At 40.7% G+C, this 26082-nt stretch overlaps 1 protein-coding gene across 5 annotated transcripts in view; it reads right to left on the bottom strand.

Moving 5' to 3' along the window:
- LOC111159943 (PPFIA binding protein 1) overlaps nt 1-26082 on the bottom strand; it is a 174542-nt gene that overhangs the window by 49813 nt on the left and 98647 nt on the right. For all 5 annotated transcript variants that reach the window (XM_022522637.1, XM_022522640.1, XM_022522639.1 and 2 more), the window contains 2 exons: nt 8815-8913; nt 4881-5086 (listed from right to left, as the gene is read on the bottom strand). In XM_022522637.1, coding sequence (XP_022378345.1) covers nt 4881-5086; nt 8815-8878 — 270 coding nt within the window. In that variant the 5' untranslated portion in view covers nt 8879-8913. The remainder of the gene's footprint in view (nt 1-4880; nt 5087-8814; nt 8914-26082) is intronic.

Below are 26082 nucleotides of genomic sequence, written 5' to 3'. Positions count from 1 at the left end.
GTTTCGCCCGTTATTTTTACTTAAAGCATCGTGCTATACTTTCCTTTAATTTTCTTAGTTCTGTTGGTTTGCATTGGTTTCCAGTTGACTCCCCTCTCTCCCCAGCTTCATTTTGCTTTGTTCTTCTTTCCAGAGCTCTGCTGTCCTGTCTAAATCCCAAACCAACAAGCAAGCAGTGATTTGCCACAATTACACTTAACTTCTGTTGTAACACAGAACTCAGTTTGAATAGAACATTCCCAAATCAGAGTGCTGAGTAGCTAAATGACAACGTGGAAAAGAAAATCAGTTCCATTTTATAAGGACAACAAACGTTAAGAAACAGTTGGACTGCTGCTATAACACACACACACACACACACACACACACACACACAGATACACATAGTCTCCACCAAAGTCAATACACTTATTTTTTTTTAAAGATTTTATTTATTTATTTGACAGAGAGAGAGAGATCACAAGTAGGCAGAGAGGAGGGCAGAGAGAGAGGAGGAAGCAGGCTCCCCGCTGTGCAGAGAGCCCGATGTGGGGCTTGATCCCAGGACCCTGAGATCTTGACCTGAGCCGAAGGCAGAGGCTTAACCCACTGAGCCACTCAGGTGCCCCTCAATACACTTATTTTTTAAATTAGTTTTAAAAACTGCCATCCAGTATTTTATTTCATGATGACATTTTTCAAAATTCTGTATCAAGGGAAAAAAAGGAAGGCGTGGCCCTCTAAACCTCCTTTGGTTAAATTTATCTCCAGCCACTCAAAGAACCCTCTCACACCAGGGCCTCGTGCACCCTAACCAGCACTACCTCTCTACCACTGCGTGCAGACATTCGTTTGCCTGCTCTCTACCAGACACTGGAGTAGGAGGAGAAACGGAGAAAGACAGGAAGTCCACGAACACCACAGTCACATTTCACCAGGGCCTAACAGCACAAGAAGGAATCTCATACGCTATTGTCCAAAGAATAAATGAACGTGATGGTCAAGAGCACTGGAAGTCAGGCCACCAGGCAGCAATACTCCGCTCCCCTGTCCTCTCACCAAATGTGATGGAATCAGGGCGGTGAGGCTCTCACCTTGTGCCATGCATAATGATCTCAGGGCAACACCACTGCCACTGGGAGCCACTGGAGCGTCCCCACTGGAGTGTCCCCACTGATTGGCTGATGACGCTATGTACTAGCAGGTCTGCCTCCATCAATCTTGAAACACCCCATTTATTGTCTCCTCCGAAATTTCTGTTATGACTCTAAAAAATAAATACGATACCGAGGCAATACGGACAACCCTTTCAGGAAGCTGTCTATTTCTTCCAAAATCTCATCAGGTCTGCTCAAAAAGAAATCCAAAGGGAGAAATCCATCTCACATACACAGCGTCACATCCAAAAAGCCCACTCGTGACCCTCTCCTAGAAAAGATGCCTGTTTATTCAGTGTCGCCAGAAAGTGCATCGAAGCCCGAAGCTCAGGATAAGCCTGAGTACCTCCTGTACTTTCCAAGTCAAGAGAGCAGATGTGGTCAAAATCAGAAATATGGCTTTTATTTCTGGGTTGTAATTTTTCTTGGTGCTTGTTTTCCAGAAACAGAACACATCTCCTTCACTCAATAGCCAACGGGAGCAAGAAACAAGTGTTCGGTCAGGGGGTGAGAAGGACCCCAGTAGCAGGCCGACTTCTAGGATGCCCTACTGCTAAAATGGAACTCCATCTCAAATGCCTGTAAGAGCAGCAGGTGCCAAGTGCTTTCATCTGCCGGTCTCATTAGAAATATCTTGAGGGAGCGTCCCTGGAGGGATCTGGGTCTTTGTGGCCAAGCTCCAGTGGCTAGCCCGTGACACAGTTGATGCAGGCACAGCTCCTTGTCCATGCCTCCGTGGCCAGGGCAGAGTTTGACAGATGTCTTTAGTGTCCCCTAAAAGGTTCTTTCAGACACCTTACTTGAGCAGGGGAGCCACGTTCTGGCCCTTCCTCACCTCATTTTCATGCCCACCACCATGTTCCCTGAAGCTTCTGCAGGGGGGAGAAGGGGACATGTTGAGACTACACTATCCTGGTTGCAGGGATACTCCAAAGCCCTCTGAGATCCAGAAGGATGAACTAAAAGAGCCCTAGAAGCTAAGACCCAGCTCCTATTTGAGTAGCTTCCGATATTCATGTGCCCATCCACTATTCATTCACTTATGCAATATTTCCTGAAAGCCAGCCATGTGACAGGATGGACATATAGCAAGAGAAGGGGAACACGAGATCAAGAAAAAAATGCTGTCCTTATTTTTCCTGCCCCTTAGCCCTTCTTGACTCACTTTCATGAAAGAACAGACACATCTCTTTCCATTCAGTCCTCACAAACATTAGTTGCTGGGGATTTCATGATAAAGCTCATCTCTCACTTATCATACTGTGCTGGCTTCTCCCAAGAATTCTGCTGACTCGCTCCATTTGTTGCCCTGCATCTGTGGACACTTTTCATGGGAGTTTACCAGAAGCCTGGTACCAGAAGGGGGAAGGCAGCTTTCAAGTGAGCTAGGATGTCTCAGTGAGAGACTGCCGAACTCAGATGATCTGTGACCCTGTGACCCAATCTTAAGATGGGCCTTGTTTGCCAAAGCTGGAACAAACATTCCCTGGAGACACACATGAAAAGGGAAGCTGGGCAGAGAGCAGCGGGGGGTTCTGGGGACGGTGGGCCTGGAATGGGTCATGTGGAGGAGAGTCAGGGACTGGAGAGAATGTGCCCCAAGTCTGAAGTTATGAGTATTTTTATTTTTATGAAACTTGTTCTAAAAACTTTTTTAAAAGATACACTTGCAACTAATAGGGCCTATTTTTTAAATGTAGGAATAAGATGGAAATGTATTGTGACTTATCAGGTCAGAAGCCAGTGAGGCACACTTCACTTTATCGGCCACGATGCCAATTTGGATTTCTATCATCGCAGTTCCACTCACTTTGCTGAAAACTGCACTTTTGTCATTTCTGCTGATTTTGCAAATGCCTCATATTAAAGTTGCTAAGTAACTGGACACTTGTGGGATTTTATGCCCTGATCAAGGTCATGATCCTCAACGTCATCTATTGGGAAAAGCATAGTATGAATGTTCTAGGCAACTCATGGAGTTAGACCTAAAGCAAACAGAAACTGCTTGCTTGGCTCAAATAATTTGACATATTTTCTGTTTGCCCTCTTGAACTTAGAGCTTGATAAAGCATGTAATTCTCCATCATTAATATCTCTATTAACAGGATAATACTTCTATTTCAGTACTTGACCAAATACGGCATACTCAACAGATTTGGGTTTTTGTTTGTTTGTTTGTTTGTTTTAACCACAGGAGAGGAACTGCGGAGTCTCAAACTTGTCAGTGTTTAGAAGGCTACAGCTAGAGCTACTTTATTCAAACAAATTCATTCTTAGTGATTTAATATCCCCTTACAAGTAACAAACTATTAATGTGACTATTTTCTTTCTTCTCAACCAGCTTCTGATCATATGAAAGAATGACACAGGCAGCAGAAATCAGTAGGAAGACGAGACACCCGACAGGAAACCAGGGGGTCTCCTGGCCCAGACAAAGTAATTAGAACTGCAAATGCCCAGTGGCATTAATGAGAAGATCAGTATCAGTCTTAAGGACATGGACTCCCAAGATGGCTATCATTAAACATAAATGAAATCTTAATTATGTAACTGGTAATAAGTTCCTAAAATATTGTAAAAGCTTCTCCATAGTCTGAAAAATGTCTGCACTCTTGTAAAAAAGTGAATCATGTAGGAGTAACACGGAATTGGAGCCAACACTTTCTTTCCCTCTTTGCAAATGGATCCCGTAGTTTTCCCTCCATTCTCTACAATCTCTTCAGTATTATATTTTTGACTCATCTACCAGGCTCACTGACAAGCACTCATAAATTAGCTCCTGGGACTCACAATCCTGTGCGGCAGAAGCTGTTGTCCCCATTTCACAAACGAGGAAATGAGACAAACAGCTTAAAAAATTTCCCCCAAATCATGCAAGCTTCTAAGAAACAGCCCCAAAATCAAAATTCAGGTCTGCTGTCTCCAGCACCTGCATTGGGAAATGCCAAGATACAATCCAACCATCAATTTTATCACAGTATTAATGTTCTCATTTTTGGTGGTGGTAAAATACACACAGAAAATTTGTCACTTTTACCATTCTTAAGCATATAGTTCAGTGGCATTACCCATATTACAGAAAGAACACTTTTTCTGTCTTCTTCTCTCAATATTTCTAGTGGCATTCTTTAGATTTTATTTGTTCCAAATGTATTAAAACCATGGTATTTACCAATGTGTTCAGGGAAAGGGCAGATCCGCCACACCATCCATTTTTGAGACAGGATGCCTAGAAAGGGGCTTCGCTGTTCCAGGAAGAAGAACGCCATTGGAAGCCCAATTCTACAGCTTCCCTCACACCCTAGAACTGACATGACCCCTGCAGATCACTAGAGGGCACTTCCTATCAGATACTGCAGACCTCCGCCTCGCTGCCTTTGGAGGTTCTATTCACTCTGCTTCCTATCTGAATTGCTCTTGGTCCTTTTACAGTAAATTTTCCAATAGTACTAAGAAAGCATCTATTACGTACAAGGTTCTTTCCTTTACAGGACTATTTGTTCTAGGCCACAGCAGGTCATCCAAGAAAGCTAGTCCACCTTTAGAGGCAAAATCAGGTGATGGGCTGGAGCCCATGAAATGTACACTAACATTATCCTTAAAGGGAACTGGGATGCATTAAGGGATAAAAATCACAGTGAACCTGCTGCCCTGTACTTTTTTGTTGTTGTTGCTCTAATCAGTTACTCTATGTTCTCAATTTTGGAATAAGCCACAAGAGATTCAGAGTGCAGGATTATCTACCATTTGACTCTGAAGCCATTCGACGAGTGTTTCTGCTGTTGAATCTGGGATCTGGCATCTCAAACCTTCCTTCTCATCTGTGTCCATCATCTCCAACAATCCACGCAGGTCTTCCACAAGGTGCAGAGCTCGCAGGCTTCCCATGAACGGGGAAGTGGGAGACTGGCAATCAAAAATCCCATTGGAATATTCCAGGGCCTTAGAACCTAGGTTAAAAAAATAAAAAATCACAGAGAAAGCAACAGGGTTTATATTACATAGTGTCCAAAAGCTGAGGTGGCAAGCAAGCCCAGTCACAGCGAAGAATAATCAAAACAAGCAAAAAGGAAAAGAAAATAAAGCAGTCATGCGAATCTCTCCAAGTCATAGTGATTCGGTGTAAAAATAAAATCCATATAATTGATGGTAAATATCAATCACCAAATACCTAACAGGGACGTCAACTGTGTATTACGGTAAGAATATAATGAATGGACTTTGGTGAAAGATGTGCTGACCTCATGGAAATAAGGGCTAAGAAGGTAGCAGATCAGTGTGGATAGAGCCAAGTACTCCCAAAAATATAAATTTAGGTACCATAAGATTTTGAGAAATTCCCTGCAAAGAAGTTGCACAATTTGGTGGAAACTGCATAGCATAATGTCAAGGGTAACAGGACCGGCTCCCGGTTAATTTACCAGAATTTAATCTTTGGAGAATTTCAATGAATTACATGTATACATTTGTGTATGTACACTAGTGTGTGTCTGTGTTAACATTTTCTCCCATGATTTTGTTTGCAGCCTCGCATCAAACACTCTTGCTAATATCAGCTTTAAAAAATAGTTTTAAGCCCTTCTTTCCCTATTACTTATAAGGGAAAGCGTTTTATGACTTGAATGTACATAACTAACCCATTGCCTGCTCAGAAACCACTCAAATATACCTCTTCATCTCTTTGATTTTTATTTTCTGGTCTATCAAATATACATATTAATTATATGTACTAACTTTAAGTGTCAATAATTATGATATTTTGACTACCACCTCATTAATCTGAGGGTCTTATAAAGGGAAGAAAAGTGCAAACCCATGTGTAAATTCTCTCTCCAGTTGCCACACAGCTTGATCAATTCCAACCATAGGGAGAGGCATTTTCTTTCGGTTAGTCCATTCCACTGACCTTCCTTAGAACTGGACCAAATGATGAGGACCAAAATCTGCCAAACTGTAATAATGGTAACCACTGATATGCCAGGCCCAATGGTAAATGCTTCCCATGACCTTCCCCTCAGGAACCATGTAAGGCTGAGAGGAAAATCCAGAAAAATAGAAATTGAGGAGAGTATGTCAGGGAAAGGGAGGAATAGTAGAGCATTTTAAAAACAAAACAGGCCATCGTGTCCTATTCCAGTAGTTTTAAGCACTACAATCACCTGATAATACTATTCACAATAGATGTACCCACAATAACCTTCCACTCTTAAGTCTCCATCACAAAACAAGGTGAGGGATAGGGGAGAAATGCGTATTTAGAAAAACTCCTCAAATATTTGCAGTCACATCTCCGTCTACCTTAGGTGGAGAGCTACTGAAAGTAATCTGAGAACATAAAGCCAGGTCCTACCCACAAAGCTACTGACTGCGTCAGTGTGAGCTGGGACCCAGGAAGTCTTGATTTTCTGAATAACTCTAATGTTGGTCCTGAAGCCCTGCCAGGGCTAAGGAACAAATATACTCATCTAGTAGAGTATGTAAAACGTCAGTCCTCAACTACTGTCCAGAAACACCACTTGTCTTGACTACGGAGTTCCACTAAGAGTTTGAGGTTATAACCTCTGATAACAGCCTAGGATCTGGCTCTGGTTATATTTTCCGAAACTGTGATACAGTAAGTCCAATCTCTTTTCCACGTAATAGTCCTTCAACTGTGTGAAAGTATCTATCATGCCCTGAGCAAGAATATACTTTCCCAGGTTACACTTAACCAGTTCCTTCCTTACCAGATGAAGTTGTTAAATTCTTCACCTTCACAGTCACCTCCTCTTAAGTTTTACCAATAACCTCTTTGAAACGGATATTCCAAGAACAAAACACAGTACACAAGATGTGTTCTAATCTACAAAGGAGGTCAAATTAAAATCTGGTCTTCGGGATATACAAGTAGAACAAAGGAGGCCAAACTTTGACTTGCCATGGCCCTCAGGGGAAGAACACCTGTGGTTTCTTCAAACCACTGAAACAGAGTAGGGTCAAATTTATGACCAGAAAAGATAAGCAACAGGGGCTGGGTAGCTAGAATGGAGGAGCAGTAGAGGCCACCCGCATCTCGACCCTGACCATCAGATGGATGACAACCCCACCCACTGGCCCCTTCAACCCTTTCTTCATGACCATGGGCTCCTAAATACATAAAGGTACTTCTCCCGTGACAAAACACAGAATGTGACATGAGACCTTAAGGAGCCACTACCCCTAGGAGAGCACAAGGACCTGAAAGGATTTAGCTCCTGGTCGGTCCCTCTGGTCATGATGAGAAAACAAGCAGGTCATGATCTACACTGTTTTTGCTCTACTCCCATAACAGAGAATCACTCAAGATTCATAACAAGGGAGGAATACGACCAGATCTGTGTTTCAGAAAGAAAATTCTGGTGGTCTAGGGAATGAGGAACCAGAGCAGGAAAGCAAGAGTGTCAAGAACATCAAGGGAGAGGGTTGCCAGGACAAAGCAAGGCAGAGCACAGACAGGACAGATTTCAGAGGGGAAAAAAAGGAATGGCTAAGGGGCACGTGGGTGGCTCAGTCATTAAGCGTTTGCCTTTGGCTCAGGTCATGATCCCAGAGTCCTGGGATCAAGCCCCACATCGGGCTCCCTGCTGAGCGGGAAGCCTGTTTCTCCTTCTCCCACTCCCCTGCTTGTGTTCCTTCTCTCAATTAAAAAAAAAAAAAAAAAGGAATAGCTGAATTTAAAATTTTACTTATTTATTTGACAGACAGAGATCACAAGTAGGCAGAGAGGCAGGCAGAGAGAAAGAGAGGAGGAAGCAGGCTCCTCTCGGAGCAGAGAGCCTGATGCGGGACTCGATCCCAGGACCCTGAGATCATGACCTGAGCCGAAGGCAGAGGCTTAACCCACTGAGCCTGGAATATTCCAGCCAGGCGCCTGGAATAGCTGAATTTGAAGGGAGATAGAAGTGACAGAACTTGACTAAGCAGGGGCTATGAGGGACAAAGGTCTAGTGTGACTTAAATTTCTATGTAGAAAACTGTGTGGATGGACGATTATGAAACTAGATAAGATAAAGACTACTAGAGAGGCTTCTGAGAAAAGAAAATGAGCTCAAAGCTTTCTGTGATGACACGGATATGCATATAGGCTATTTCAAAGGAGGTATCTGATTGGCAGTTAGATACCCAAAGCTGAGCAGAGAATTGAGAAAGTAAATAGAAATGAGAGTTACTGGTGGCAAAATAAATGTCGAATTCAAGGGAATAGATCAGAATATCCATGGATCCTAGGTAGAGCAGTATCTCTCAAAGTGTGACCTGCAGCTACTACCTGCACCGAAATCCCATGAGATGTACTTTCTTTCTTTCTTTCTTTTTTTTTTTTTTTGGTGGGCAGCAAAGCAAGGTTTATTGGGAGTACAGTAAAGTACAGATAGTACAAAGCTCCCGAGGAGGAAGGGAACGCGAGAGGGTTGCCCAAGATGTACTTTCTTTCTCCTTGAGTCAGAACCACAAGATGGCAATGGAATTCGACATTTTCAAACAAAGTTTGAGAATAATACTGGTATAAAATGGAGAAGAGGGGCCAAGATGAAACCACAGGGACTCTAAAGGCAACCAATAAATGAAAATAAAGTGGAAAAGGTAATAAAAGAGTTGCAATGAAAAAGCCAAAAGCGCAGAGTAAATGTCATGATTCCATCTTTCAGAGGACGCAGATTACCTGCTATAATCCCATCCATCTGCTCCAATGCTGCGGCCAACATGTCACTTGCGTCACTCATCATTTTGTTATTTGTCAAGGGCAAATTCCAACCTAGATCTGAAAAAACAATGATGTTACCATTATATCCTTTTAAATGACACATGCTTCCCAGCAGGTGTGACAGCTCAAGGCCAAATTACAACCCCACTTAGACGTCAGCTAGGGAGAGAAATTTTCTGAACTGGCAGAGCTGAATTACCTCAGTCACTTAACACGCTGTGGCAGACCGTCTACCGTACTGCAAGACCACACACTCCACTAGTTAATAAAATGAGTTTCAGTTTTTGCATGCAAGGTGTTGAAAGTCCAGTAGAACGGTTTCCATGATGCCCTCTCCAGAACTCGAGGCCTCTGTGGGATGGCTGTGGAAACTTCCTGAGGGCCATGAGGAATGCTCAGTAGAGGAGATTTCTTTCTTCCTGCACCAGCCCCACCCAATTTCTGCTCTTTCAGTTTGCCTTTGTTTCTGTTTCTGTTTTGTTTTGTTTTCTGTAGATGGATTTACCACAGGACTTGTCAAAAGGGTTTACTAGCAAACACACTGAACACACACATACAACCACTGGTATTTTGTAATACGACAACAACTACCATGTACAAGTGTCTATAGTGGTCCTTATACATAGACACAAATTATTCATAAGCCCTAATCATGACAACAACCCAATAAAATGGATACATTTGTCTCCATTAGATAGGTGATATCAACGATGTTTGTTGATTTTTGTACAGAAACACAGCAAATAAACATATAGTAAAGACCAGGTTTTAACCTAGGTCTGTCTGACTTCCACTACGATACATATTAAATTTTTGTTTATCTCATCTTATCTGAAAAATAGGCATATGCTGAAATTATGACATAATCTACTCACTCTTTCACCTGTTAAAAAACATATTGGAATTATTCTTGCAAAAAATTAATTATGAGCAAGTCAAGACTATGTGATTTCCAATATTAATTAATGCACTTCAAATACCAGACTAAGCACCCATGTGAATTCTCCCAAAAGGCCTAAATAGGGCCCTAGCTACTTTGCAGATACTATGGTATAGCAAATGTCTGGGAAATAAAGGATACGCTGTTTAAAAGAAAACTTTGCCCACTGTTTCCAAGCAGCCAGATCTCACCACTTTACTTTTATGAACATATTTATAGTTCTGATAAACAGCTTCTTGGATCAATTTTCTACTCTGCATTCATTCTGATAAGATGCCCTATCATCGTGAAGCATTGCTTTGATTTCATAGTTTTTAGAGATTTCGTTGCAGATTTCTCAGAACTTTACTCAACTTCTGAAGTTGTAAAGTATCACTACCATTTTTGTGGAAAAACTATGGCACAAAAGTACTCAAGGCAGGTGTTTGCAGTCACCCAGCAATTAGGAGTTAACAAAGCAAGGTTATGAACTTAGCTAGTTCTCAAATATTTACTTGCACAGTCCAGAGAGGTGGGAAGCAAATTTAATAGTCATAGTTCAGGATGAAAACTCAAAACTCAGTGACAACTGAGAACATAGAGATTTAAGCGGAAGACCATGCAGTCCCTGAATTTCATGTAATTAAGTGGCTTGCATTCCCTTTCATTTTAAAAGTAGCACTTCCAAGAGCTCCAGATACTACGATAAACATAAAAATAACACAAAGAAATTCAAGCCAGGCTCAGCTATAATGATGGCTAATAAAACAAAGTAATGCTCATATTAGAAAAACTCTCACCACCTCACTGAATTAGAAAAAACATATATTCATCTTTGTTAGCAATATTTGTGTGCAGCATGAACACTTTTCACAGACAACAGATAGTTACGTATTTCTTCTCTGTTCCATTCAACGAGCCTTTCAAATGCTCTGACACAGAGATCTGAGAACCTAGACCGTGGTTTTCAGAATGGTGAAGAACCAGTGGTTTTTTAAATTTCCAATCACTTGTTTAATAAATGACAATATTAAATTGCAATAAGTAGGGGCACCTGGGTGGCTCAGTTGGTTAAGCAACTGCTCTTAGCTCAGGTCATGATTCTGGAATCCCAGGATCGAGTCCCGCATCCGGCTCCCTGCTCTGCAAGGAGTCTGCTTCTCTCATTGACCCTCCCCCCTGTTATGCCCTCTCATTCTCTCTCTCAAATAAATAAACAAGTAAAATCTTTCTAAAAAAGAAAAATTAAAATAAATAAATAAATTGCAATAAATGTTTATGGATGCTTATCTCAATCTCTATACTTATCATGTAACAGCCTGCATATAATAGTTAAACAGTCAATAAAAATGTATTTAATACTGTAAACGAGGTAGGTGCTAAAGGGGAAAAATGGAGCAGGAAAAGGGGTTAAGAGTTTAGAAGGGTTTGCAAACTAAATGGGGTAGTCTGGAAGAATGATGGATTCAAAGGCCTATGATCTCTAATAAATTAGAAATAGTATAGGTGGTCTGCTTCAGAAGCAGTCAAAGGATAGAATTCCTACAAACTGATTTTAAAAAGGGAGAGGTGAGGACATGAACAGATATATCATAGAAATTATCTCCAGCCAATAAACACTTAGAGGCTTAATGTCATTAATACAAGAAATTTTAGGGGCACCTGGGTGGCTCGGTAGGTTAAAGCCTCTGCCTTCAGCTCAGGTCATGATCCCAGGGTCCTAGGATCGAGCCCCGCATGGAGCTCTCTGCTCAGCAGGGAGCCTGCTTCCACCTCTCTCTCTGCCTGCCTCTCTGCCCACTTGTGATCTCTGTCTAATAAATAAATAAAATCTTTAAAAAATATATTTAAAAAAATACAAGAAATTTTAGACAACAATGTGATACCATTTTATACTTAGTCAACTGGGGGAAAAAAAACTGACATTACCAAGTATTACAGAGGATGTGGATTCACAGAATCTCTTACAGAATGGCGGTGGGAATGTAAAATGGCTTAACCACTTGGAATAACAGTTTTGCATTGTCATCTAAACTTCAACATATTCATTTTCACGCTAACAATATTTACTCCAAGGTACATAATCATGAACACACACAAATGTTCATGGTAGGACTCTTTGCAAGGCCAAAAACGTGGATACAAACCAAATGTCCAACACAAGAGATGAATAAACTGGTGTATTTACACAACAGAATTACATACAGTTGTCAAAGCTAACTAAAGCAATATATGTGTTGTGTGAATAAATCTATGCAGTATAATAGCAAATAAAAATAAGTCTCCAATAAATTCAGTGAGACTTAGAAGTTAAAACAATATAAATTTAAATATATTTTAGAAATACATGTAAGATTCAACAAAACTATAAATACAAACAAAAGAGAGGAAACAGTAACATGAAATTCAGGATATGTCTACCTCAAGTCAGGGATATGGGGGGATAGACTGAGAGGAAGACTTACATAGTTAAATAAAGGTTACTGTTTAAGTTTTTGAGTTAGGTAATGGGTTCAGAAGAGTGCTTAGTTTATTTAACATGACAAAATGAGAATTCCACTTCTGATAATGGTGAAGTAGATTAATTGGACAAACTACCCCACAAATAGCAATACAAAGCACTGGATAAAATATAAAAACGGTTTTGAAGAAACTAGAGAGTGAGCAAAAGCTGGTAGAAATTGGAGGGAATTCAGCTCTTGAGTAAAGGGAACCATAATGAGTGAGATTCATTTTTATACCTCTTTTATCTGTGGGCACTTCCCAGTCCATGGGAGGGAGAGTAGCTAGGATCATGAAGAATATCAAAATCTTATTGGCTCAAAGGGAAGAAAGGGGTAAATCTCTTACTTATACACAAAGATGTTTAATACTAATTCATGGTAGACAGTGATAAGAATATACAATGCAATCCATTAAGATTACAAAACAGAGAGATATTAGTAAAAAGCCAATTAAGTTAATGAAATGGAATACTAATAAAATCCTCAATCCAAAAGAAGGCAATAATGGAACAATGAGGAGATGGGAGAAACAGAAATCAAATGGCTCGATGGTAGATTTAAATTCATATAAATAATTATATTAAATAGAAACAGAATGAACACTATTAAAAGCCAGAGATTGTCAGACTGGCTAAAACAAACAAACAAACAAACAAAAAAAAACCCACTAACAATATGCTGTTAATAGAGCTATACTTTAAATATAAAGAAATAGAAAATAAAAGGATGCAAAATGAAATACCATATACACAGTAAGCCCAAGGCATGGCTTTATCAATATAAGAAAAATGGCTTTCAATTGAGAAGTATTACCAGAAAGAGACAGAGTTTATAACAATGATCAACTCATCAGGAAGTCATAACAACTGCACATGTTTTTGCAACTAATAACAGAGCTTCCAAATATACAAGGCAAAATCCAACACAATTAAAGGAGAATCACATAAGTCATTTATATTTGATGTAATTTTTGATATGGTTAGATTTAAGTGTATGGTCCTGTCCTTTTTCCAGTTTTGTTTTGTCCCACCAATCATTTTCAACCCTCTTTCGGGAGAGCAAAGGCAGATACAAGGTAGGAAAAAAAAATCAGCAATAACACAGAAGATTTGAACAATAGCGTCAATCATCCTGATCTAATTTGATTTATATAAGGAAACACCCAAATGCAGGACATACATACTTTTCAAGTCCACATGTTATATTCCTTAAGATATTCCACATCCGAAAGGCAACAAAGTCTCAATAAATTCCAAATGGACTTCAAAGGACTACACAGAAGAGTAAAAACAGCAAACTGAAGTGGTAAAGTACTAATGTTAAAATAGAATTTCCATGTTTGTTAAAATTCTGACTTGCCCATTGGCTTGAGTTACTTCAGAGGCAGCTTAATTTAACGAGCATCTGTGTTGATAAAACTGTGTCAACTTTCATGGCTGGATCGAAGTATTTTTAAAAATAGAAAGGCAAAATGGAAAGGCTTCAGAAAGTCCTATGCTCTAAAAAGATTTTCCTATATCCCAAAACCATTTCTGAGAGGAAGATTCCCCTGGAATCCTTACATACTCAATACAATATTACTCCAAATACACTGAGAGGAATGTTACTCCACATTAAAAAAGACTGAACTACTGACACATGCAACATTATGCTGAGCAAAAGAAGCCAGACTTAAATAACGATGTACTATATGATTCCTTTCGTCTGAATCAAGAACAGGCAATCTATAGTGATAGAAAATAGGAAACGGTTACTTGCATGAAGTGGCAAATGATCCTGGGGGACCTCCTGTTCCATATGCTGATTGAGTAGTTGGTTACACAAGTTTATACATTTGTCAAAACTCATCAAGCTATACACTTCAGATGTGTGCATTTCACTATGTATATATTTCATCTGAAATTTTTTTAAAATTAGGGATGAAGATTATTAATTAAAACTGAAATTGTAGTTTTAAGATAAACTACATAAATGGATTAATATAAGTAGGAAATGCGTGGACTTATAACGATGTTACAAATCAAGGATAATGAGTAACTACCAATTATAGACTTGAGGTCCAAAATAAAAGACTCAGAATATCCAAGTCCCTTTGTTCTAATTTTTGCTTACCCAGAAACCTCCTGATTATAACTCGGCCTTCTGGGTACACAAAATCATTTAGAAAATTAAACCTTCAACAGCCAATAATTCTCATACAATAGCAAATTCATTTCTGAATTCTAAATGGTAAATAATTTACTTCTTTGAATGACTTGCTGAAGGGAAAAAGTACCAGAAAATACAACTACCACAACAAACGAGTGGGGTTTGGGTTTAAGGTCATAGCTCAAACTCGAGAAAGCCCTATTTGTTGGGTAATTTAAACAGAGATCAGCTCTGTTTGCAGGAGTCCTCAGTCTGGTGGTTTCCTATTCCAATGGCTCAGTAAAACTAAGTTTAGAGAAGTCTTAGAAAAGCAATCTCCTGGGGATAACATTCATATATTATATATTAAAGGACAAAAAGAAAGACCCAATAGAAGTATGTTTTGGGTACATTTCCAGCTTGGTCAGGATCCATTTAGAGTAGATGTGAACAGGATAAAATATTAAGGAAAGTTCCAACAATGGGCGTGGTAGCTAAAGGGTTGGCAGAAAACCACAGTTTTTTCCTGGGTTGCTAACTGAGTGATGTTTTAGGGCAGGCTAGCTGCCCAGTCTCTCTGTGAAGAAAGGAAAAAAAAAAAAAAAAGACTAAGAAAACTAGTAAGTTTGTTCTAAACCTGGGCAAAAACGACATCTGTCCTAGCTTTCTCAGCTTTCCTTAACTAAAATGTTTAGGTTTGAAAGAGAACTTCTAATTTCATACCCAGAGACAGATACAACTCATTTAAAAGAAGAAATATCTCTGAGAGAATGTTTACAAACATTCCACCAGACTGGTAGTGCCATATTATTATGTGGTCATTATGAAAACAATGTATTTTCACATAAATTACCCACAGACTTCTCATCAACCCAACCCCCCAACCCCCCCCCCCCCCCCCCCACCCCCCCCCCCCCTCCCCACCCACCCCCCCCCCCTGGCCTCCCCCCCCCCCCCGCAAGACATTCACTGATTCCCAAAGCCTGCAGCAATAAAGTCTTAGCAAAGATAACGTGACTTTAAAAATGTAAAGACCAAAGGAGAGGAGTTGGAACTATCAGTGGTTCTCAAGGTGTGGCTCCTGGATCAGAAGCAGCATTACCTGGAAGCAAGTTAGCAGGCAAATCCTTGGGCTCCACCCAAAACTTACTGAATGAGAAACTCTAGGGCAGGGCCCAGCAATCTGGGTTTTTACAAGCTGTCCAGATGATCGTGCTGTGCACTCAATCACTGTGCTAGAGCATAAGAGGCCATCTTTCCTTTTAGGACAACAAGCCCCACCCAAGATGAGGTTGGAAATGGTTACCAAGGTAAACAAGGACTCCTCTCCCCCAGTCACTGCTTCTTTTGGTCCCAAAATAACAGCTCTGAAAAAGCAATTCAGGTTTCAACCGGAAAACTCTTTCTCTTTAAACTTCAACTACTAAGTCCTTATGTCCACAACATTTTCTGATTCTGACGCAATGCTCCCTGCTTTTTGGTTCTCTGCTATGTATCTGTCATCACATACTTTCTCCTCTCTACTCTATTAGTTCAAATCCTTTTCATCTCCAATCCGCTCTAACATCCCTAGAAAATTAATTCAGAATCACTTGAAAAGGCAACATGGTAAGAAGTGGAGGTCAAGGTGCACGGGAAGTGGGTGAAAACAGGAGAGACCAGGCTATTGGCAGCAGGGGTGATACCTGATGTTACAACATACATTTTTAAATCTGTCAAACTATAAAGTAGGTGCAATATTGATGATATAATTGAAAGTTTGAACACTGTCTATTTGATGATATTAGGGAATTATTTTAATTTTTAAATTATAATAGTTTTTTTAAGAGTTCTTTTTTTAGAGATTGTTAGCAAAATATTCCCTGATAAGATGATACATCTGTAATTTGCTTTAAGACAATAAAGGGGAAGGGAATAAGAGTAACGATATAGATGAAACAAGATTAGCCACGATTTGATCATTGTTGAAGGTGGGTGATAAGTATGTGTGGTAACATTAGACTATTCTTTGTACACTTTTATATATTTGAGATTTTCCATAATCAAATATTTAAATTCCTTCATCCGTATCTTTAGACAGTAGGATTTTCCAACACCCTTGAACCTGGTATGTTGTCTTAGATATTCTATTTTTCTATTGTGACCTCAAGCACAACGAAGGCTCACCAAATATTTACAAAGCCAATAAGAAAATACTTATTTTAACCACCTGCAAAAACAAAAACACACAGTCAGAAACAGCCTCTCACGGAGAGAGAATTTGTAAGGCAGAGCATAAAAGAGGAAGTATTAATGACTGCACCTTAGTGAAAGTTACTTCTCTTGCTCGCTAAAATGAGGCCCCACAAAAGATGGTGGGGCAAAGTTGGCAAGTACTCAGATAAATGAAACAGCCAGGGAAAACAGGACAGGATAAAAGGAAATTAGTTTCTCAGCTCAATGCTATTAGTATTTAGGAATGATAACCTTAACGGAATTGATAAAAATGTGCCTACAATAAGCCAAGATCCTTTACTTCTTGAATAAAAGGATGCTGCTGCTATTTGAAAAACGGACTGTATTAAGTATCAGTCAATCTGAAGATTTTGTGAGAAAGTGAAAGAATGTCCCATTTCTCCTTATCTATTATTATTAGCTATTATGACTGCAAAAAGTTACGAATTTGTCCAAGGTCCCTCAAGAAGTAAGATTTGAGCCCCAAACCCATGTTGTTCTCAATAGGGATTTATCAAACAGCCAGTCAGCCCTGACCAGCATCACCAACCTTGCTTGACCCTTCTCATGAGCTTCTACCCAACTTAACTACTACCTCCAAGGGACCCATCCCTGCCTGTCTTGCCGTACGACAGATCCTTCCCTGAGCATGCACCTGCTCTCTTTCCTCTGTGTGGTCATGAGAGCTGCTCCTTCTCTGTCTGGACCACCCTCAGATGCCCTGGGACACTTCCTTTTTTACAAAAATAATTTTATCTAAATTTAATTAACATATAGTATATTATTAGTTTCAGAGGCAGAACGTGTTCAACAGTTGCAAATAACACCCAGAGCTCATTCCATCAAGTGCCCTCTTTAATGCCCATCACCCAGTGACCTCATCCCCCAGCCGGGACACTTACTTTCAAGACAGCTCAGGCATCCTTGCTGCCCAGCCTTCTTGCCCCTCTCTTAGAGTGCCCTGGGCCTGAGTCCAGGAGAGCCCTAATTTTGTAGTATGTGTCTCCTTGACTAAGCTGTGAGCTCCGTGACAATGGAGACTTGTGACGTCCGCATTCTCCGTATCTCATGGGGTAGCAGCATTCTCGCAGCACGGCTGTGTTTCAGGGGCTCCTCAAACAGGCACACCTTTGTCAGAAGGATTCTAGCTCCCAGATTCATATATATATATATTCTTTATATATAGAATATATAAACATATTCATATAGAATATTGTGACCTTCTTCTCAGCTGCATATGTCAAAAACTGGTCTCTTCACCCTGACTTTTAAGATAACTTGGGACGAAAGAGACTGTTGCTATCACCTACAATCTTACAAAATAAATTTTCACACTCTTCAAAATGCAGGTGAAGCAAATCCATTGAGATGATGTTATTTATAGGAGTTTGCAAACTTAGTTCCCAATAGAATGGAGGAGTATTAGGGGGTCTTGAGCAGGTTTTAACTTCTGATTTTTCCATGTACTCTAACCCTAACCCCCACCCATCTCTTCTTTTTAGCTCTTAGAAACCTGGGGACTCCTGCATCTCCTAATTTCCTGGTTAAGAGGTCAGCAGTTCTGGAATCTGTAACACCCAGACTGTGGCCTACAGAGGGTGGGGTGGTCCCAGCTACTCAAAGCTCTAAAAGGAAGGGAAAAGGAAGGGAAAGGACAAGTTGTCTTCTATACGCACCCTCTAAAGGAGTATTTGATCAGCTGGGGGTCATGACCCCACTATCAGGAGGCAGTGAAATAAATTTAGCAGACTGCAAGGCAACGTGTATTTGAACAAAACAAAAATATCAGAGAGTCTCGAGGACGAGAAGGTTAAGAACTGTTTTGTGAAACTTTTAATTCAGTTACATATACACACACATCTGCATGCAATAAATAGTGACTGAAGGCCTACCACGTGCCAGGTATGGGAGACAGAACAGTGAAAAAGACAAGGAAAAAGAAGAAAAATACCTCTGCCCTTAGGTAGCTGACATTCCTGAGGTTTCAATGTGGTGGGGAGGTGGGGGGGGGGGGGGGCATGCATATGTATTGCATCGTGATGTGAGAAAGTATATTTTTTAAAAGATTTTTTATTTATCTGAGAGAAGGGGAGAGGGAGAGAGAGAGGGGGGGAGTGCACAAGCTGGGGAGGGGCAGAGGGAGAAGCAGCCTCCATGCTGAGCAAGGAGCCTGACCTGGGAGTCGATCCCAGGACCCTGGGATCATGACCTGAGCCAAAGGCAGACGTTTAACCAACTGAGCCACCCAGGCACCCCAAGAAAGTGTTCCCACACTAGGTCAATCCATTTGAGAAACATTGCTCTAAAGTAGTGTGGCTTAAAATGTGGTCTGTGGGGGTGCCTAGGTGGCTCAGTCAGCTGAGCATCTGCCTTCAGCTCAGGTGGTGGTCTCTGGGTTCTGGGATAGAGCCCCAGGTCCCAGGTCGGGCTTCCTGTTCAGTGGGGAGTCTCATCTCTCTCTATAGTTTTCTCTCTCTCCCTCTGACCCTCCCCACCGCTCTTTCTCTCCCTCTGTCTCTCTCAAATAAACAAAAACTTTAAAAATAAAAACAATTAAAAAAAACAAAATAAATAAAATATGGTCTGTGAACTGGTTCACTATTACTGGTCTACTATGAGTGAAGTATAGAAATTATTCAGAAAATTTGATAGTATCCTAGTCTTATCATGATATCCAATTAATGATCATGTTGCTGGCCTGCCCAATTTTTTTAAATTGGATTTTACAGAAAGAATCAATCCATGATGAACTGGAAACAAGGCAGGAAAAAAAAAAAAAACCCAGTCCTTTACCAGAGGTGGCTGGAGAAAGCACCACTCTGGAGGATACTGGGAGCAGGTGTCTTGAGAGTGTGAACATGGCACTTTGACTGGAGGCTGCAGCCGTGGATCACAGACAGAGAGGAGACAACACAGGAGGAAGGAGAACCCTAACACCTGGGGAGTATGGTTCAGGTTCTCTCTGCACACATGTCCCATGGTGAAAATAGTTAAACAGCAAGTGGAAAACCGTTAGCGCTGACAATGACATATGATTAAAGTCAGAAGAAGTGAAATAAGAAACATTTGCTTACATAAAATTTCTATCAATGGCAGTCATATATTTCAACTTAAATGTCTAGTTACAATGCATCACAGCAGCAAAACACATAATTTCCGATCCACTGTGTTTTCATTATAGCAATAAAGTCTATGCGGTTCATGCTAACATGTCATAGTCTGTCACTCATACAACATGGCTAACATTGTACTGTACTCAAAAATGGAAGGATCCTGCCAGCATACCAAATTGATTGGGAAGAGTGGTAAAAAATTATGGGCCAGGCAACAGTTTTGTGGAAAAATAAGACTCTAGCATAATTTTAAAAACTAAACTGTCTAGTGGATAATTTCTGTTGGTTTCTGTTTCGATGAGGAGTTAGTCATAGCACTGGCTGTTCAGTAAGTGGAATGTCCACTTGTTCACTAATAGCATATATGCTTCTGGCCATCATCAACGGTACAGATATATGTCCTCAGCTGCTGGAGAAAAAAAAAAATCAAAACCAGAGACCTGAAATGACACTGTTGAAAGTACAAAATATATTCTTAATATCATTATTCACTACGAAAATATTAAAAAGACCTGTGGAAATTTTGTACAGTTAATGAAGACTGAGTATTAATGGGTAATACAGTGCTTTGCAAACTACTTCGATTTCAGTTCTGTAAGACCCACTGCAGCACTAATTGCTGCAGTGGGAGATGTCTTAGCGGCAGTGTAAAGAGAGTCAGGAAAGCAAGATGAAGAATTATTTCCCAACAAGAGCTGGGAAATGGCAGCCCATAAGCCAACTCTGGCCCCCTGCCTGTTTTTGTCAATAAAGTCAAATTAGAGTCACACTCCTTCGTTTATGTATCATCTGTGCTGCTTTCTTGACTAGCAGCAGATCTGAGTAGTTGTAACTCACAAAACCTAAAGTATCTCCCATCTGGCCCTATGCAGAAAAAAGTGTGCCAACCCCTGCCCAATCCACCCCATGGACTCCTGGAAGTCCACAGAACCCTCTCCCATTTGCTCATTCACCCACCGATTGAATATTTAAGTACCTATTATATATCAGGCAAAATTAAGTGATGAGGATATAGTAGTAAAGAAAAAGAAAAACGAGTAGAAGAAAAGTTGTTCCTCTGACGGCAAGAAACCACACACAGTTTAAATGTATAGTACATGACATATGGGAAAAACAAAGCAAGGAAAGAGAATTAAGTTAACATTAACTTACTATGTACCAGGCACTGTTTTAAGTGCTCTTCATGCACTAATCTATCAAATCCTCTCAATAACCCTATCGACACACTACTTACCATTTTATAGGTGATAAAACTGAGCCATAGAAAGAGCACCCAAGTCATAGAGCTAGAAAAAGGATTTGGAGCCAGAGAGCCTGATTCCAGAGCCCATGCTCGTAATCATACACTGTGATGGCTCTTTGTGCAGAAAGCGAATGGCAGGGAGTCACAATTTTAAAATGTAATAATCAGGGAAGACCCCGATGATAAAAGTGATACTGGTCAAAGCCTGGTGAAGGTGAGGGGAAAAGTCACATGAATGTACAGTACAGGGAAGAGCTTCCACGTAGAAACAAACAAGGTGTAGAAATGTACAAAGGCCGAGAGGAGGGAGAGCTTCATTTAGTCTGTATTTGAGAGAGGGAAGGAGGGGGAAGAGGGGGTTGAATTTACGCAGAATAAAATGCACAAGTCTTGGGGATGCCTGGGTGGCTCAGTGGGTTAAAGCCTCTGCCTTCGGCTCAGGTCATGATCTCAGGGTCCTGGGATCGAGTCCCGCATAGGGCTCTCTGCTTGGCAGGGAGTCTGCTTCCTCCTCTCTCTCTCTGCTTACCTCTCTGTCTACTTGTGATCTCTGTCAAATAAATAAATAAAATCTTTAGAAAACTACCACAATTTAATAACGGTGTTCGGGAAAAAGGACAGACTCAAGCGCTGTGGCCTACTCTGTAGAAGGATGGAGTGCCTATTTAGAGGTGTCTAACCTGCCCACTCCCAACCCTGAACATGACAAGTAGTTCCACTATCCACCAAAGGAGAAGGAAGCAAGAACTACAAAATCATCACCCACGGAGAGTCATCACCCGCTGTCCTTTACATTAATGCCTAATAAAACACCCGGATCTTGTACATGAAAGCTGTAGGTCACGGCGGATTACCCAAGCAAAATCCAAGATCATGGCATCAAACACTCCCACAGCACTTTTTTGTTTTTGTTTTTTTTAAACCTTGACTACCAAGTACCATATGGAACCACAGGGTTATCTTACTAGATGCTATACTTGGCAGGTGGGCTCACTTAAGTCCATGGAATGTTATCACTACTCGACTGTGCTTTTCAAGAACTAAGCTACCACTCTTAATCATTTCTACCAAACTTAGCTCAGGACACAGTGCTCAAGTAAAGATTTGATAAATAAGTTAACAACCATTTATACCCATCAACACAAAATTATTCATGAGTCACCACCACACATGCTGTAGGGAACCGCAGTGGGAAAGAAGGGTACAGTAATGGACTTGCTCGGCACTTCTGTGTCCTAGATCATCAACGCAGATTTTCTTTTCACTTTATTAAAAGTTCTGGCAACGCATACCCATCAAGAGAGAAAGCGCTATACGTCGAAGGACTAGGACAATGCTACCAAATGACCAATATAATCAGGATTTTTCATATTTTACTATGTCAGGTAGAGCTACTGCTTCAAAATCAGATGGATAAACTCATACATTCATTCATACAGTCAGATGTTTATTGAAAGAATATTTATCACATCCCCACCACGTGCCAGGAACTGTCGCAGCCACCGAGGCATCGTCATTTACATGAACACACATGAACAATAGAGTCCACCTCACAGACCTGGTTAAGTGAGCCCACCTGCCAGAGACAGAGCCTTTTTCTCTAGCATCTGTCTTATTTTCAACTGGCAAACCCAAACATGAACATTCTAAATGACTGGGGGAATACGATGCTTGCTTGAGTTTAAAAACAAGGCAAAGAAACAATATACTTGGTTTTTACATTTTTGCTCTTTATACCATGTACACTGAATGCCTTTAAGTTATCTGAATCTCAGGATGCCGCAAGTCCTGCTTTCTGTTGGAAAGTGATATAGTACTCAAAATACCTTTTCCCGTATGAAACTCCCTGCTGTGCAGACTTGGCTGTAGCAAGCACCGCTAGAGAAAGCTGGGCTGGTTCAGCTCCCACTGTCTGCTACTTGTCTTGACGGGCACTTCGTGTTACTCAGCCAGCCCAGTCTTCATCATTAGTTCCCTCCCTATCACATTCTTCACAATGGCGAACTCCAAGAATCCCTACAAAATCCTCCCCTAATCTATTCCCATTGCTGCCACACTTCATCTCAGTAGATTACCTCATAGCCTACATACAGAGAATCCCGGGGAGCTCTCCTCTACCTTACTTGCCTGTTCCTGCCTTCTGTCATAAGAAAACTTGCCACCTACGGTCAACGAGAGTCTGCTTCACCCTCTCCCCCTTCCCCTGCTCGTGCTCACTCTGTCTCTCTCTCAAATCAATAAATAAAAACCTTAAAAAAAAAGAGAGAGAGAAAACTTGCCACCTTTATTGATCTTATCCCAGCCTTTTAAACAACTACTGCCTCCCTCCTTTCTATCTTCAATCTCTTCCATTCACCTATTCCCTTGTGCTCAGTCAATAAAATGTTGAAAATCTTCTGGACCTAAAAATCCTAACCAAAACCAACACTTGAAAAATTCCCAAATCCTTCCCTCTGCTCTTCATAAGTTACAGACCTAGCTTTGACTCTTCATGATTATCCTTGAAATGAATGGTCCCTACCTACTGCTTCACCCTCTCCCCATTCCAGTTTGGCTGCCGTCTACTCATCTCATAATTTTTTTAAAAATCCCCCCGGCAATAAAAGCAAAATTAAACTAGTGGGACTACATCAAACCAAAAAGCTCCCACACAGGAAAGGTAACCTAGAGAAGAGGAGAAAATATTCGCAAATCATGTATCTGATAAGAGGTTAATATCCAAAATACATAAAGTCATACAGCTGAATAGCAAAAAGAAAAAAAAAAAATCTGATTTTAGAAATGGCCAAAAATTTTTCCAGAGAAGACATACAGATGGCCAACAGGTACATGAAAAGCAGCTCAACATCCCTGATCATCAAGGAAATGCAAATCAAAACCACAAAGAGATACTACCTTACACCTGTCAGAATAACTACAGTCAAAAAGACAAGAAATAGCCAATTCTGACAAGAATGTGGAGAAAAAAGAAACCCTCATGAGCCTTTGCTTTGAATGTAAATTAGAGCTGCCACTATGGAAAATAGTAGGGAGGGTCCTAAAAAAAATGAAAAATAACTGCATATGATCCCGCAACCCCATTTCTGTGTATCTATCCAAAGAAACTGAAACTATTAACTCAAAAATACACACACACACACACACATAGCCATATTCACTGCAGCATTATTTGCAATGGCCAAGACAGGGAAACTACCTAAGTGTCTGTTAACAGGTCAATGGCTAAAGAAAGCATGGTGTATCTATACCTTGAGGGTATCATGCTAAGTGAAATAAGTCAGACAGAGAAAGACAAATATCATATGATCTCACTTATACGTGGGATAAGTGAAAAACAAAACAAAACAAAACAAAAACCAAGCTCGAAGATACAGAGAACAGACTGGTGGTTGCCACAGGCAAGGAGTTGAGGGGTGGGCTCTCAAAATGGGTCAAAAGGTACAAACTTCCAGTTACAAAATAAGTAAGTCATGGAAATGCAATGGACAGCATGATGACTATAGTTAATAATACTGTATTGCATACTGGAAAGTTGCTAAAAGATGATCATTTCACAATACATACAAATACTGAACTATCATGTTTTATACCTCAAACTAATATAATGTTGTGGTCAATTATACCTCAGTAAAAAATTAAAAAGGCTGAAAACAAAGAAAAATCGCCTTTTATTAGAGTATAAGTGAGATTCCGTAGAATATGGGTACAATGCAACTAAACTGAGGGGATTAAAAACAAAACAAAACAAAACAAAAAAAAAAACACCATCCCTGGTGGTCTCATTTATTTCATGAAATAAAAGAATCCTACCACTGCCAAAGGTGACAGAAGTCCCATGTTCTCCCTTAATTTCCACCACGAGGGCACAGGCCTGGGATCTTTTCAGTGTAAAGCAAGAGCTCTTCGAGTTTGCACAGTTTAGAAAATGATTTGCCAAGATGTGTGTGATGTGCCTTGTCCATGGGCCTACTGTATTTTAAAGATCCAATAAATAGTGCCTATGTAACTACGATTTCTGCCCCTGGCAGGTATCCGCTGAGAACCTCTTGTGTATGCCCCTTCTGCTGACCTGATCTTTATGAAGAGCTTAGCACCTTTCACTGGTTCCATAAATATTTTCTCACGACAGACCCCCACCCCAGGAGAAAATCTCCTACCTTACACATTATGCTTAAAAACGATGGAAATAAGAGTGTAAAAAGGGAAGGAAAAATGAAAAGGAGGGAGGAAAGAGGAAAATAGGGAAGAAAAAGAAGAATGGGGGCACCTGGGTGGCTCAGTGGGTTAAGCCTCTGCCTTCAGGTCAGGTCATCATCCCAGGGTCCTGGGATCAAGCCTCACATTGGGCTCTCTGCTCGGCAGAGAGCTTGCTTCCCCCCGCCCACCTGTCCCTGTGCCTAATTGTGATCTCTGTCTGTCAAATAAACAAATAAAATCTTTAAAAGAAAAAAAGAAACAAAGAGAAAAGAAAGCAGAAAATAACTTTTATTAAATACTTGCCCAACTGCAACAACTGGAACATTAGTGGCTGAGGACTCTGACGGGAAAAAGAGAAGCTCGCTAATAGCTAATGCAGAATCAACCACTGACATAACCCCAGACTCTCATTTGTACGGGACTGTCACCATTCAGGAGTTTCCTGAGTTTTTCTTGACTTGCTGGGGTCCCCAGAGTGTAGTCAAGAAGCGAAAGGAGGTTAGGAAGTAGATGCCAGAGATAAATCTCTGTGAAAATATCTTAGGAGGGAATAGAAAGAGAAATGAAACCTCGGTGGCTGCTTGAAATGCGTTAGACCTGTGGAGTGAGGTTAGTCTATAAGCCAAAGTGGAAAAGTAGCCCAGAGGACTGATGCCAAGGGCCAAAAGGACTATTACCTGATACTACAGATCTCTAGGTGAAATATTTAAAACATCCTTGTCCCTAGAGAGAGTATTTTAGTCCACTAGGAAACTGGAATTCATGGGGGATCCCCTAGGCTTGTCTTCTCTGAAGAGGTCAAACGCTAGAACCATCAGGTTACCAGGCAGACGCTGGGAAGTTAGGGCTCCTCTCTGGGGCTTCATGGGAGTCTCTAGGATTTCCTCCAATGGGAGGCCAGGCATGGTG

The sequence above is a fragment of the Enhydra lutris genome, unplaced genomic scaffold (genome assembly GCF_002288905.1).
Source record: "Enhydra lutris kenyoni isolate GAN:26980312 unplaced genomic scaffold, ASM228890v2 scaffoldscaffold72, whole genome shotgun sequence".
NCBI lineage: Eukaryota > Metazoa > Chordata > Mammalia > Carnivora > Mustelidae > Enhydra > Enhydra lutris.
The sequence above is the reverse complement of the archived record's forward strand: the minus strand, read 5'-3'. Positions and strand labels throughout refer to the sequence as shown.